Source organism: Hypanus sabinus, chromosome 8, assembly GCF_030144855.1.
Source record: "Hypanus sabinus isolate sHypSab1 chromosome 8, sHypSab1.hap1, whole genome shotgun sequence".
NCBI lineage: Eukaryota > Metazoa > Chordata > Chondrichthyes > Myliobatiformes > Dasyatidae > Hypanus > Hypanus sabinus.
Window position 1 is genome coordinate 16,255,248 of NC_082713.1, and position 14,755 is coordinate 16,270,002.

Here is a 14,755-nt window from a genome sequence, read left to right on the forward strand (position 1 = left end):
GTTTTCTGTTTCAATGCAGGAAGTATGGTTGCCGTGTTGTACGGCAACTCCCACAAACAGTAATGTAATGGCTACGTTACTTCTGTAGCACGTGGAGCAAGATTCCACGACCCTCTGCAGCTTCTTATGTTCCTGAGCATTTGATTTGCCACAGCAGACCAGTCAGGAATGGACAAGGTTGGCTCTCAGCAGTGATTTAGAGGAAGGAAGGAATTCCAGAGCTTTGGCATCTAAAGGCATGACTACCAGTGATTAAACAATTCCATTCAAGGATGCATGGAACCTTCATGAATTATTAATATTTGTATTTGCAGTTTGTCTTCTTTTGCACATCAGTTGTCATTGTCTGCTCATGAATAGTTTGTCATAGAACATAACCATTACAGCAAGGTCCAGGCTCTTTGACTCATGATGTTCTGTTGACCTTTTAACATACTCAATCCCTCCTACATAACCCTCCATTTTCCTATCATGCTTTTGCCTATCTTTAAGAGTTTCTTAAATGTCCCTAATGTATCTGCCTCTACCACTACCACTGGCAGCACGTTCTGCACAATGCTTTACAGAACAGGTGACCTGGGTTCAATTCCTGCCCCTCACTGTAAGGAGTTTATACGTTCTCCCTGTGAACATATAACTGTAAATTGTCCCGTGATTAGGCCAGGATGAAACTGGGGGTTTGCTGGGCGGCTTGGCTCAATAAATAATTAAATGTAATTAAATTCCATTGTATTTCTTTTTTTCCTGTAAATGACTGCAAGAAAATGACTCTCGAGGAAATATATATGTGCTTTAATAATAAATTTAATTTGAACTTGGATGTATAGATGTCTCGGGATAGAGGGCTTGGAGGAGATTATCAAGAGAAAGATTACACAAAGGAGAGATTTGAAAATAAGGATTGGGATTTTAAAATCACGACACAGTTTAATCATTGAACTCGGGGTACGTGCACAGGATTTGGAGTGGATTGTGATGTAAGATGATCTCCAGGTAAATGGAAACTATTCATCTCCACCAAATGTCTAACAAAAGTCATCAAAGTTCAGAGTAAATCTATTAACAAACTACATATATGTCACCAAAGACAACCCTGAGATTCATTTTTTATGGGCATACTCAATAAATCCGTAATAGAATAATAACCATAATAGAATCAATGAGAGACTGCACCAGACAGGGCGTTTAACCAGCATACAAAAGGCAACAAACTCTGCAAATACAAAAAGAAAGAAATTAAATAAATGAGCTATAACTATCGAGAACATGAGATGAAGAGTCCTTGAAAATGAGTGCATAGGTTGGGCCAAGTGAAGTTATCCCCTTTGGTTCAAGAGCCCAATGGTTGATGGGTAATAACTTTTTCTGAACTTGAAGGTATGGATTCTGAGGCTCCTGTACCTTCTTCCTGATAACAGCAGCAAGAAGAGAACATGTGCTGGGTGGAGGGGTCCCTGATGATGGATGCTGCTTTCCTGTGCCATTTAATCTATTTCTCTGCACCTGTCAGTGTTTCACAGCACTGATTTGACCCACTGTTCTACACAAGAGGCTGCATTTGCAGGGATCTGGAATTAATAAGAAAACCCCCTGGAGGCTCTCAGCGCATATTGATGCAGCTGCACCCGGGTCTTAGCACAGGGGCCGACCTGCTGTTTGGACACCGGGCCTTGTGGACTGAAATGACAGGTAGTCAGGTAGTCCCAGAGGCAGGGGACAGGCTGTTTCTGCCCGCTGCTCTGTGTCGTTGCCTCCGTGGTGCTGAGGCTGTGCCTGCTCCAGCTGCTCCTGGCTTCTTGTCTCCAAGCTTTGCAATGATTTGCCTCACTCTGTGACAAACTGAGGCTGAGGCTGCGGGCCTACTCTGGACGTTCCGGGCTTTACGTCTGTGGACTCCCTTTCATTCTGAATGCTATTGCTTGCTTTTATTGTTTGCATGATGTATGTTTTTTCCTCTATGCATTGGGTGTTTGACTTTTTTTTTAAAATTGGTTTATTTGCGGTTTCTTGTTTTATGGCAGCCTGTAAGCAGACAGATGTTAAACTTATACATACTTTGATAATAAGTGTACTTTGAGCTCAGCAGTTCAAGCAACTGCTGTGGAGGGGAAAAGCCTAGTCAACTTTGAAGGTCAGTTCCTCCAGCAGGGTGTTTTCTGTCCACAGTGAATTGTGCTCCTGTCAAGTGTTTGCTTGAAATTAAACTGGGCATTTTGGGTTAATGTGAATGCTTGCAGTGACTTGTGGAGAAGATGCCAGCTGATTTTCCATCAGTTTTATTGTAGCAGTTCATACATCGTAAAAGTGTTTGCAATAAATGATGCAATGTTCATTTTAAAAGGGTGATTGTCTTTACTCAACACTCTTGGTATCAATTGTTTTATTTAACACCATATTAAACCTTGAAATATAAACAATCATAGGGAAGTTTTAATTTGAAAACACGTTTTATTTTTGTTGTTCTTCCCAAAAATATGAAAAGATTTCCTTTCATAGACTAGAACCATTAAGCAAGGGGTCCGTGGACCCCAGGTTGGGAACTCCTGTCCTCGGGGGTTATTGCCTTAATGGAGAACAGCTGTGTGTGACTTTGTTTAGCACGGTGAAGCTGATGCACAGGCAACCACCGCATGGTCCTTGTCAGATAGTGATCAGGAACCAGTGGCATGGAATGCACGATGACCCGCGACCCTTCACTGCTGCAGTTTTCCTCCACCTTCACTGCTATTGTGATGTGTCATTATTGTCCACCAGCTTCGCCGTTACAGCCTTGGTTGGTTCATTTTTTGTCTGGAACTTCCCCTTTGACCTTAACACCATTGGCGACCCTGCCAGGATCTAATCATCAAATGGCTGAACTCTGGATAGTATCGGTCCTGGGATTGCAGGAATTCACAAGCTTGCCAACCACGTCAAGGTGACGATACTCGAAGAAGGCTGTACATGCTGTGTACGGCCTTTCCTACTGTTCAGCAACGATCTCCCGTCAGGCTGACCTGTGCTTGTGATTCTCCCTCAAGCTTTCCCATATTCCTTGTTTGCAAAGCCGAGAGTTAACGGGAGGCTGTTTCTATTTGAGACACAGTATGCTTCAGTCGTGTCGTGAAGGATTTTGTATATTTATGTACGAGTATTTAACACTGGTGGTGATTAAGTTCTGCTTCAGTGTGAATGCCACAGGAGTGATGGTTTGTTTATGAATTATTTACTGTTTCAGATGAAAATGAGAGGACTACAGAGACTGATACAGATTGCTCCTCTCAATATGCCTGGCAAAGTGCTGTGTGGCCAGAGATCAGGGGACACCTGTCAGCCCACTTACACTTTGGCCAGCTCCTTCCCGAGACCGTTCCACGGAAATTTGACTATAGACACAGAGACTTTCTGAAGCAGCAGTACAACCTCCAGGCTGCCGAGTACAAGCCAGCTCCGGACAACACCAGGATGGACCTTCAGGGATTTGGACCAGCGTCCAACCACGGCTACTACTGTGTGACGTTAGTTGGTGCGTACTGTTACCAGGCAGCTGTCTGGATTAGATAGCATGTCTTATGAGGATAGGTTGAGTGAACTGGGGCTTTTCTCTTTAGAATGAAGGAAAATGAGCGGCGACTTCATAGAGATGTCCAGGATGAAAAGAGGCTTACAAACAGCAGAAGTCAGTTTGGCTCTCTCCACTTTTAGTAATTGTTGTTTCTTATCAACCTTGTATGCTTTTAATACCATTTATTACAATACTGTGGAGGCATTGTTAATGTATCAAGTGACATAGTCATAGAACACTACAGCACAGAAACAGGCTCTTTGCCCCAATCGTTCTGTGCCAGAATGTTACTCTACCTAGTCTCATCGACCTGCATCTGGACCATAGCCCTCCCTTTCACGTACTTATCAAAACATCTCTTAAATGCTGCAATCAAACTCAATTCATCACTTCCACTGGTGGGTCGTTCCACACTCTGACTGAGTAAGTCCCCCCTCAGGAATGCCTTAAATATTTCACCTTTCACCCTTAACCTTTAACGTCTAGTTCTATTCTCACCCAACCTCAGTGGAAAAAGCCGTTATCTATTTATCCAATCGATGCCCCTCATAATTCTGTATTCACCCCTCTATTACATCTTCCCTCATTCTCCCGCGCTGTCAGGAATAAAGTCCTAACCTATTCAACCTTTCCCTGCAAGTGAAATCCTCAAGTCCTGCCAATGTGCTTGTAAATTGTGTCTGCATTTTTCTAATGAATAGTTTCCTGCAGGATGGTGACCAGAATTGCAGGTAATACTCTGAAACTGGCCTCACCAGCATCTTACTGACGTGTCTGTATTAAGTGAAGAAATTGCTGTTCCAATCCAGGTGTCAATCGCCAGGTAGCAGCTGATGTTGTGTTTCTCCCAGCCCTGAAGAGCCATGAGGGGCTCTGCACCTCGTGTCTACCGATGGAAAGCCATGACAACAGCTTTGCTTCCATTCTGGCCAGTGGATACGTCTGTGATCAGGAACCTACGAACAATAATCAGACAGGACAGGTGTCTGCCTCTCCAGGTAAGGACTGTATCCCCAGTTAGATCTCAGCAATGGACATCAGTCAGAATCAGGTTTATTAGCACAAGAGGTTCTGCAGATGCTGGAAATCCAGAGTAACACACACAAAATGCTGGAGGAACTTAGCAAATCTGGCAGGGATAAACTGTCAGCATCTCGGGCCGAGATCAGGTTTATTATCACTTGCTTTGCTGAAGTCTTTGAATCCAGTTGTTATCACAGAGAACAGACAAGGCCTTTCAGATCCTACCTGTGCCTGCTTCCTGATAGTCTTGGCTAAATTGACCCATTCCTCCTCCCTTGCCCCATGGACCTGCAAGTCCATCCGATTCTATTTTGATTATTCCTAGTAAAGTTGCTTCCAGCACTCTTTCAGACAGCACGTACCAGATCCTAATTAATCACTGCAGGGAAGAAGTCTGGTTTTAGCCAGTTATCATGCCCTTTGTCCATTAATCTGTGATCTTCAGTGAACAATGGAAACAAATTATCTTTTCTTACAAGACTTATGTTGCAGTTGTACAAGATGTTGGTGAGGCCGCACTTGGATTACTGTGTTCAGTTTTGGTCGATCTTCTACAGGAAAGATGTTATTAAACTGAAAAGAGTGCAGAAAAGGTTTACACAGATATTGTCAGGACTTGAGGTCTTTCATTGATACTGTTATGGTTACTATTCTCTGGATTTAATGAGTCTGCCTACAAGATTGGGGAATCAAGAGCGAGATGGCATCAGTTTAAGGGGAGAGGGAAAGATTTATTAGGACGATAAGGGGCAATTTATTTCACAGAAGTGACTAGCATATGGAATGAGGAAGTGGTTGAGGTAGCGGTTTTAAAGGCATTTGGACAGGTACGTGGAAAGAAAAGGTTTTGAGAGATATGGGCTAGACGTGCAATATGGGGGTGTGGCTTATTTGCTAGTTGAAAGCCGCTTCCACCATGTTGATTGGTTAGCTTTAAAAACTGCAGCCGCTCTTCCCATTGGTTGGCTTGTACGCCACAGCACCTGGTGCCCAGTTTCAAGCACCTTGGGGGTTATAAGAGTAAAACATGTGAGAGGTTCAAAGGTTCATTTTATTACCAAAGCATGGATGCAGAATACAACTCTGAGATTCATCTTCTCCAGATAGCCGTAAAATACAGAAAAGCCATAGAAGTAGTTGAAAGAAAGTACATCAATCACCCCCGTCCCCGCACAAAAAGAAAAAGAAACAAAAAGTCACAGACACCAAACCCCCTCCCCAACCCCTCCCTTGCATAAAAGTAATGGATCGCCCACGCAGCAAAACAGCAAGAAGAACATCAAACCCCAAATCCCCCAGCCCGACAATCAGCAGTAAGAAAAAATGGGCGCAAAAAAAAACGTAGAACTGGAAGTGGACAATATGAACTACAGTTAGTTTGAACTCCACTCTCCCTTTCCTTTTGATCCCAGTGCACGTATCCCAGAACCACTGGGAAGGTATGTTCCGCATACACTTATTAACTAAGTGTCTGTGTGGTGAATATTTAGCTTTGTAGCTTGTGCAACTTGAGGGAACTTAAATGTTTGGTCAAATCTTTTACTGTCTGTAAGTAAATGAGTAATATGCTCAGAGTTTTCTGCCTCATTCACCAAACCTGTGAACCTGCTTCCACGTTACAACATGGGTACGTGGGACTAGTTTGCATGATGGCCTTGGTAGGCACAGAGCAGCTGGGTTGGAGGTCCTGTTCCCTACTGAATTGCTCTATGAGAAGACCCCTCATGACTATAAACCTGAAGGGGGGGGGGGCCTGATGAGAATTTAGTAATTTGCTTCTCAGCACTTGATCCTTAAACAGGTGTGTAAATGAAACCCTCTGCACTTTTTCTCTTCTAGATCACATAGTAAGAACGGCCGCTGAGTTGGACAACCTGCACGTCGTCTGTGTCCTTGACCTTTGTCATCACGGTGGCGACAAATCTGAAGTGATTTTGAACAAAATATACCAAGTGTCTGACTGAAGCCAGCAGTGCCTCTATCACAACTCCAATTCTGGAATATCCATTCTCCGCTCATAGATTCCAGACCATAATCCAGTTACTACTTTTTCCTAACCACCTCAATATAATTTTCAAAAAGTGTGCAGCAATATTTTATATGATGTGATTTGTTTTTTTTTGTATATGTGTGTCTGTATGTATTTCAACTGTAATAACACAAATAAATCTCTGGATTAAATACAGCAACCAAGCATGAACAAACTGTCTTATGAGTTAGAAGGAACAACTTATAAAAGCATATGTGCATAGTATCAGATATCACTGATTTCTTTATTGAGATACATTGTGGAGTAGGACCTTCCAGCCATGTCACTCAGCAATCCCCAATTTAACCCCAGCCTGATCATGGGACAATTTACAATGACTAATTAGCCTACCAACCAGTGTGTGTTTGGAGTGCGGGAAGAAACCCATGCAGTCGTGGGGAGCATGGACAAACTCCTTACAGACAGTGGCGGGAATTGAACCCAGGTCGATGGTACTGTAAAGCATTGTGTTAACAGCTCCAGTACTGTGTTGCCCACAAGCAGGTGCACAGGTGTACCTAATAAAGAGGCCACTGAATGTAGATTTAAACGTCAAAAGTCAATTTGGCATATAAGGAAACCGTTCAATGGCCTTCTAACAGTGGGATAGAACCTGCCCTTGAACCTGGTACGACATGCTCTCAAGTTTTAGTATTTTTTGCCCAATGCGAGGGATAGAAGACTGAATGTCTGGGGTGTGCCAACCTCAGCATCTGGTTTGAAGATAAGACAGACAGGTGTACTGCTTGTGGTGAGAAGGGAACACTTCGGCATATTTTGAGTGCATGCAGAGTCAAGCTTTCCAGCGGCATGTACACTTGGAGACTTAACAACGTTCTCGAAGTTGTAACAGAAGCGGTTGAGCAGAGAGTACTGTAGCACAACTTATCTCATGCCCCATGCTGCACAGAACATCGCATATCATTTGCGAAAGAAGTCAAGGGTGTACAGCGCAGGCCCACGATCAAGCAGACTTTCTTCAGCCAGTGATTGGTGTGTCAAGGCCAACCTGGATGGGAAAGGCAGTTTCCCGGAGCAAATAGTTTTCACCACATTGCATCCAGATATAATTGTCTGGTCTGACACCATTAGAGAAGTGGTTATTGATGAACTCTCAGTCCCCTGGGAAGACAACATCGATGAAGTCCATGAGCGCAAGTTAAGCAAGTATGCAGAATTAAGATCAGAGTGCAGAGACAGAGGGTGGAAGGTCTCATGCTATCCATTCGAAGTAGGGTGCCGTGGCTTTATTGCGTTCACTTTCCAGAAGTGGCTGCGTGACCTTGGCTCCACTAGAAGAGAGATCAAGTCAACCAGCAGGGCTGTAGCAGAGGCAGGATCAGCATAGGTGTGGACTAAGTACTTCCAGGGGGCAGATAGTCGGAGAGTGTATCCATCTTTTGTAAACTCTTCAGTAGCTGCATAGATACCTGAAGAGTAGACTATCTGTGGGATGGAAGGGACCAACAGCTCTGATAGAGGCAGATGCCAAGTTGTTAAGCTCATCAGTGGGAGGTGGTGCTTTAGCACTGCTGGCCCACCACCTCGCGGGAGTCTTGATCATAAGCGGGCCGAAACTCCTGAAGACAGGTGGCAGATCAACTGATGATAGCACAGGACAGTTAACATCTTAGTCCACGTGTATTTTCAATTTGTTTTTTACCCAATGCGAGGGATTGAAGACTGAATGTCTGGGGTGTGAGGATCCAGACACACAGAATGCATTTGCCTCTGCAAAGGTCCAAGAAGCCACTCTGGGGTAATTTTAAACAGGAGTCAATTTCTTCTTTTCCCATTGTGTGGATAGCCAGAGGCTTTTTCCCAGGGCTGAAAGGGCTAACACGAGGGGGCATAGTTTTAAGGTGCTTGGAAGCAGGTACAGAGGGGATGTCAGAGGTAAGTTTTTCCACACAGAGAGTGGTGGGTGCATGGAATGCACTGCCAGTGACAGTGGTGGAGGTGGATACGATAGGGTTTTTTGAGAGACTTAGCTAAGAAAAATAGAAGGCTATGCAGTAGGGAAATTCTAGGCAGTTTCTAGAGTAGGTTACATGGTCAGCACAACATTGTGGGCTGAAGGGCCTGTAGTGTGCTGTAGATTTCTATGTTCTGTCATCCCTTCTGGGGTGTAGACGCCAACAGCAGCTCATCAAAGCCCTCTTTCTTGGGCTGAAACTTCATCAGCCCCATGGTTTCCACTTCCTCTGCGTAAATTCATACTCCTTCGAGGCCAAGATCTTCCTCTCCCTGGGATTAGGTCTTTAGAGCTTCTGTTCACATTTCCTTAGCTCCGGGTTTTTACGGGATGGGGTAGCTAGCCCCATACCCAACTCTCCTCCTTTTTGCATCCGGCTTGGAACCGACCATGGCAGAGTTGAGTTAAGCACATGACCTCTCAATGATTGCACGTCCTTGTCCAGAGAACCTGACTGGTGAATCAATAGATTCAGGTGCATTTATTTATCAGGTGTACAAAATGATGAGAGGCATAGAGAGTGGGCAGCCAGAGACTTTTTCCCCGAGCAGAAATGTCAAATATGAGGGGCATAACTGAAGGTGTTTGGAAGAAGGTATGGGAAACATCAGAGGTAGGTTTTCTACACAAAGAGTTGGGGGGGGTGATGGAATGCACTTCCAGGTGTGGTGGTAGAGGCAAGATACATTAAGGACATTTAAAAGACTCATAGATAAGCACATGGATGAAAGAAAGAGTTAGATTGATCTTGGAGTAGATTAAAGGGTTAACACAACGATGGGCCTGTACTGTTCTATATTTTATCACATATACATCAAAAGATACAGTGAAACGCGTGGTTTGTGTTAACAACCAACACACCTGAAGGATGTGCTGGGGACAACCCGCAAGTGTTGCCTCATATTCCGACACCAATGTAGCACGTCCACCATTTAAAGCAGAACGAAAGCAAAGCAAAGTAACAACAGTACCTTCATCCCACCTACCTACTCACCACACACACAGACAGGCCTCCAAGCTCCAGGATAGGCCACCTCCAATCCCTGGCCAGACTCACAGACATCAAGTCTTTGTCTTCTAGACATGCAAAACTAAATACAGGGTTTTGTGTTTATTCTGGTTTCGATCCCAGGCTAGTGCTTTGGATTGGGTGGGACTGGTATCCGTATAAATATACCATATACTGATTCACTCTTGTTGATTAGGTTGTCTTACTGATACCTGTCATCTGTAAAAGTTAGCCATGTCTGCTCACACCCTGATCCTTCAGGGATTCTCCCTCTCCCTCTCCACCTCCCCCAAGTGCTCATCACTTGTTTGGATGTATCTGTTTGCCAGGATTCAGTCAATCCATAAAATTGAGACATGAGAAATTGCCAATGCTACGATTAGAATCAGCGGACAATTGGCTGTAGATGCTGGTGGGGTGTCACAGCAAGTTGAGCAACATCTTTGGAGGGCGGCGTGGGGAATAACTGCACACACAGACACAAACGCTGCTCGACCTACTGATTCACACTTATCCGTGACATGCCATGGTATCTATTGATTGGTTAAAGGAGTTAGATAAATCTCCTTTTGTTGATACCATGAAATGTTCTTGGTTGAGTCAAAGTGAATTAATAGTTGAAGTGAGTTAATGGCCATTCATTTCAACTTAGTTGTTGGCCACCCCTTTTAGTTTGAATTCCCATTCCCATTTGGACACATCTGCCCATGGCCTCTTCCATTAACATGGTGAGGTCAAGCACAGGTTGGAGGAACAATATCTCGTTTTCCACCTGGGTAGCCACCAACCTGATAGCATGAACATCGATTTCTCCAATTCCCGGTAATCTCCCCGCCCCACACCTTACTCCCTTGTTTTTATTTTCACCATTCTGCTTCCCCTGTTGCTTCTTCTCTTTGCTCACTTGCCCATCACCTCTCTCTGGTTCCCCTGTCACTCCTCCTCTCTCCTCACCTGCCCATCGCCTCCTTCCTTAGTCCACTATCCTCTTCTATCAGATTCCTTCTTCTTCACCCCTTTTCCTCTTCCACATATCACCACCTAGCTTCTTTCTTCATCCCACCGTCCCCTCACCTAGCCTCACCCTTCATCTGCCAGATTTGAACGCATTGCCCTTGCTCACCACCTTATTCAGGCTTTTCGGAATCGGAGGGAATGGGAGCTTGAGTCTTTTACGAAGAAGAGGCCCTTTTCTTTCCAGTCCTGATGAAGAGTAACTGTTTATTGCCTTCCATAGATGCTGCCTGACATGCTGAGTTCCTCCAGAATTTTGTGTGTGCTGCTCGTCTATCACCTATCAGCTTGTACTCCTCCATTTCCCGTCACTTTCTTATTCTGGCTTCTGCCCCCTCCCCCCCCCCCCCCCTCTTCCTTTCCAGTCCTGATGAAGGATCTCGGACAGAAATATTGATTGTCTATCCTCTTCATAGATGCTGCCCCATTTGCAGAGTTCCTGCTGCATTTAGTGTCTGTTACCTGAGTCTAAGATTTTGGAGTTCAGACAAGTAGCAAATGTAGCTACTTAATAAACAGGTCAACTCCACTGAGCAGCTGAAACTTCAGATGCAGTTAGCACATCAGTTCTGAATCAGCTGCATGAGGGTTATGGTTAGTTTCCTCTGTTACAATAAGGTATAAGGCTGAAGACCACACCCAGCCTGGTTTGGTGGTTATACAATGCCTATAAAAGTACTCAACCCCCCACCCCCCCCCCCCCAGTTAGTTTTCATGTTTTATTGTTAAACAACATGGAATCACAGTCGATTTAATTTGGCTTTTTTGACACTGATCAACAAAAAAAACACTCTTTCCTGTTGAAGTGAAAACAAATTTCTACAAATTGGTCTAAATTCATTACAATTACTAAACACAAAATAATTGATTGCATAATTACTCATCCCTTTTAAGTCTGTATTCAATAGATGCACCTTTGGCAGCAATTACAGCCTCGAGTCTGTATGGACAGGTCTCTATCAGCTTTGCACATCTGGACACTGCAATTTTTTTCCCATTCTTCTTTACAGAACTGCTTAACCTTTGCCAGATTACGAGGACCATGAGTGAACAGCCCTTTTCCAGGTCCAGCCACAAATTCTCAATTCAACTGAGGTCTGGTCTCTATCTGACTTGGTCACTCCAGGACTCTAACTTTGTTTTTAAGCCATTCCAGTGTAGCTTTGGCTATATGGTTGCGGTCATTATCTTGCTGGAAAACTAATCTTCTCCCAAGTCGCAGTTTTCTTGCAGACTGCACCAGGTTTTTTCTCCAGGATTTCCCTGTATTTTGCTGCATTCATTTTACCCTCCACCTTCACAAGCCTTCCAGGGCCTGCTACAGTGAAACATCCCCACAGCGTGATGCAGCCACCACCATGCACCACGGTAGGGATGGTGTGTTCTTGATGATGTGTGGTGTTTGGCTTATGCCAAACATAGCATTCAGTCTAATGACCAAAAAGCTCAATTTTGGTTTCATCAGACCATAGAAACTTCTTCCATCTGACTTCAGTGTCTTCAGTATGCCTTCTGGCAAACTCTAGCCAAAATTACATGCAACTTTTTTTTCAACAGTGGCTTTTTCTTTGCCACTCTCCCATAAAGCTGCAACTGGTGAATCACCCAGGTAACAGTTCTTGTATGCACAGCCTCTTCCATCTCAGCTTCTGGAGCTTGTAACTTCTCCAAAGTTATCATCGGTCTCTTGGTGGCCTCCCTCACTAGTTCCCTTCTTGCATGGTCACTGAGTTTTTTAGGACAGCCTGCTCTAGGCAGATTTACAACTGTGCCACATTGTTCCATTTCTTGACGATTGACTTAACTGTACTCCAAGGGGTATTCAGTGACTTGGAAATGTGCTTGTATCCATCTCCTGACTTGTGCTTTTCAATAACTTTTTCGAGGAGTTGCTTGGAGTGTTCTTTTGTCTTCGTAGTGTAGGTTTTGCCAGGGTACTGACACACTAGCAGTTGAAACTTCCAGTACAGGTGTATTTTTACTACAATCAATAGAAACACCTTGACTGCATACGGGTCTTGAAAAACAGATCTCTATTTAACTAATTATGTGAATTCTAAAACTAATTAGCTGCACCAGTAGTGATTTGGCATGCATTTTTAAGGGGGTGAATACTGATGCAATCAATTATTTTGTGCTTTATGTTTGTAATTATTTTAGATCAATTTGTAGAGATCCGTTTTCACTTTGACACAGAAGTGTTTTTCTCTGTTGATCGGTGTCAAAAAAAAGCCAAATTAAATCCACTGTGATTCAATGTTGTAACACAAGAGAACATGAAACTTCCAAGGGGAGTGAATACTTTATATAGGCACTGTATGAGCAGCTGCAACGGTACGTCTCACACCATGGTTAATCATAGAGCAGTACAACACAGAAACAGGCCCTTCAGCCCATCTGCTCATGCTGAGCTATTATTCAGCCTAGTCTCATCAACCTGCATCTGGACCATAGCCCTCCATACCTCTCTTACCCATGTACCTTTCCAAACATCTCTTAAATGTTGAAATTGTATCCACCTCCACCACCTCCACTATCAGCTCGTTCCTTCCTGAGTGGAGTTTCCCCTCATGTTCCTCTTAAGTATTTCACCCTTAACCTATGACTTCTAGTTCATGGTTGTTGCACTCAGAGTCGGTATTTGCAGAGGTAGTCCCCTGGGCCCATCATGTCAATTTCAGTTATCAAGTAACCATTTTTATCAATCCCCCTCACCAGCACTGGGCTTTGCAGCCTGTTCTACTGCGGTTATTCAAGTTCTCATCTAAATCCTTCTTGAATGTTAAATCAGATTAGATTAGATTAGATTAGATTAGTTTTACTTGTGGTTGGGTTGAGTTGTTCTCCAATGTTGGCAATTTACTTGGAAGCATTTCATCTCCATGCGAGGAGACATCGCCAGTTCGGTGTGTCCTTCGAATGCTTGGCCTTCACGTACTTTTCAATCAGCCGATTGGTCACCATTTCAGTAAACTCGATTGTGATGTGGGGAGGAAATCTCTTCGCTGATTGGCTGTGTGGCAAACTTTGTGCGTTGTGGTCAGGAATTTTCCCCTCCTTGCCTCATAAATAGGATTGAGGTCGATATGATTGTTCACAGAACTGTTCATGGAAAACCACGCTTCTAGGAATTCTCTTGCATGCTGCATGCTTACTTGCTCCATAACTTCCACTGATGCCCAGTCAAATCTGTGCCCCTCTCGATCTTCATGGGTAGAGACTAGGGAGAGTTGGTCATGTTACTTCAGAGCCGGTTGATGTTCAGGGATTCTTGAGGATAGTTTTCTTGCAGTTTGGCCAACATAATATTTGCTGCAGTCCCTACACTGGACTTTTTTAGACCACATTGGTCTCGTCTAATAATTTGGTTCATTCTCCTGGTCTGCAAAGTACTTTCCTCAACATTGCTGTTGGCGTATGTTCTTAGAAAAGTCAAGCTGTCATTTCCGAGATATTTGAAATGTATGGAAGGACTTCTTGGTTGGTGCATTGTTGACCTTGTAGTGGAAAACTAAAATGACATTAATGAAGTGACGGAGGTTTATTTGAATAGTCCATACCGTTCCCAAGGCGAAATAGCAAGGAGGGATTCCAGAAACTGGGGTTATATTGCTGGAATTTAAAGTGTTAGGAGTTGATTGTACTTCCCATGAGACTGAGGTAAAAATTGATAAAGGTTGGTAAATTAGTTAATTATTCTCATTTGTATGAGGCACAGTGAAAACTTTACTTGAATGCCATCAATACAGATCAATAATTTCCAAATTATTTCCAAAGTTCATCATATCAATTCATCAGAATCACAAGTGGGCTTAATAACACTTGTATATGTTGTGAAATTTGTGGTTTATGGCAGAAGTACATTGCAATACATAACAATAAAAACTATAAATTACAATAAAATATATTAAATAAGCATTGCAAAAAGGAAGCAAAAAAAAGTGAGGTGGTGTTGATGGGTTCATTGTCCATCCAGTAATCTGATGGCAGAGGAGAAGAAGCTATTCCTAAGTGCTGGGTGTGTATCTTCAGGCTCCTGTATGTCCTCCTTGATGGTGGAAATTTGAAGAGGGCATGTCCTGGATGGTAATGATGGCTGACATCTTTTTGACTCATTGCCTTTTGAACGTGTCCTCGATGCTGGGGCGGCTAGTGCCTGAG

At 43.6% G+C, this 14,755-nt stretch overlaps 1 protein-coding gene across 1 annotated transcript in view; it reads left to right on the top strand.

Annotated features, from left to right (window-relative positions):
- Positions 1 to 6,766, top strand: part of radx (RPA1 related single stranded DNA binding protein) — an 80,915-nt gene extending 74,149 nt beyond the window's left edge. The window contains exons 16-18 of the mRNA XM_059976725.1: positions 3,218 to 3,505; positions 4,354 to 4,542; positions 6,407 to 6,766. Coding sequence (XP_059832708.1) covers positions 3,218 to 3,505; positions 4,354 to 4,542; positions 6,407 to 6,531 — 602 coding nt within the window. The 3' untranslated portion in view covers positions 6,532 to 6,766. The remainder of the gene's footprint in view (positions 1 to 3,217; positions 3,506 to 4,353; positions 4,543 to 6,406) is intronic.
- The last annotated feature ends 7,989 nt before the right edge of the window (positions 6,767 to 14,755 follow it).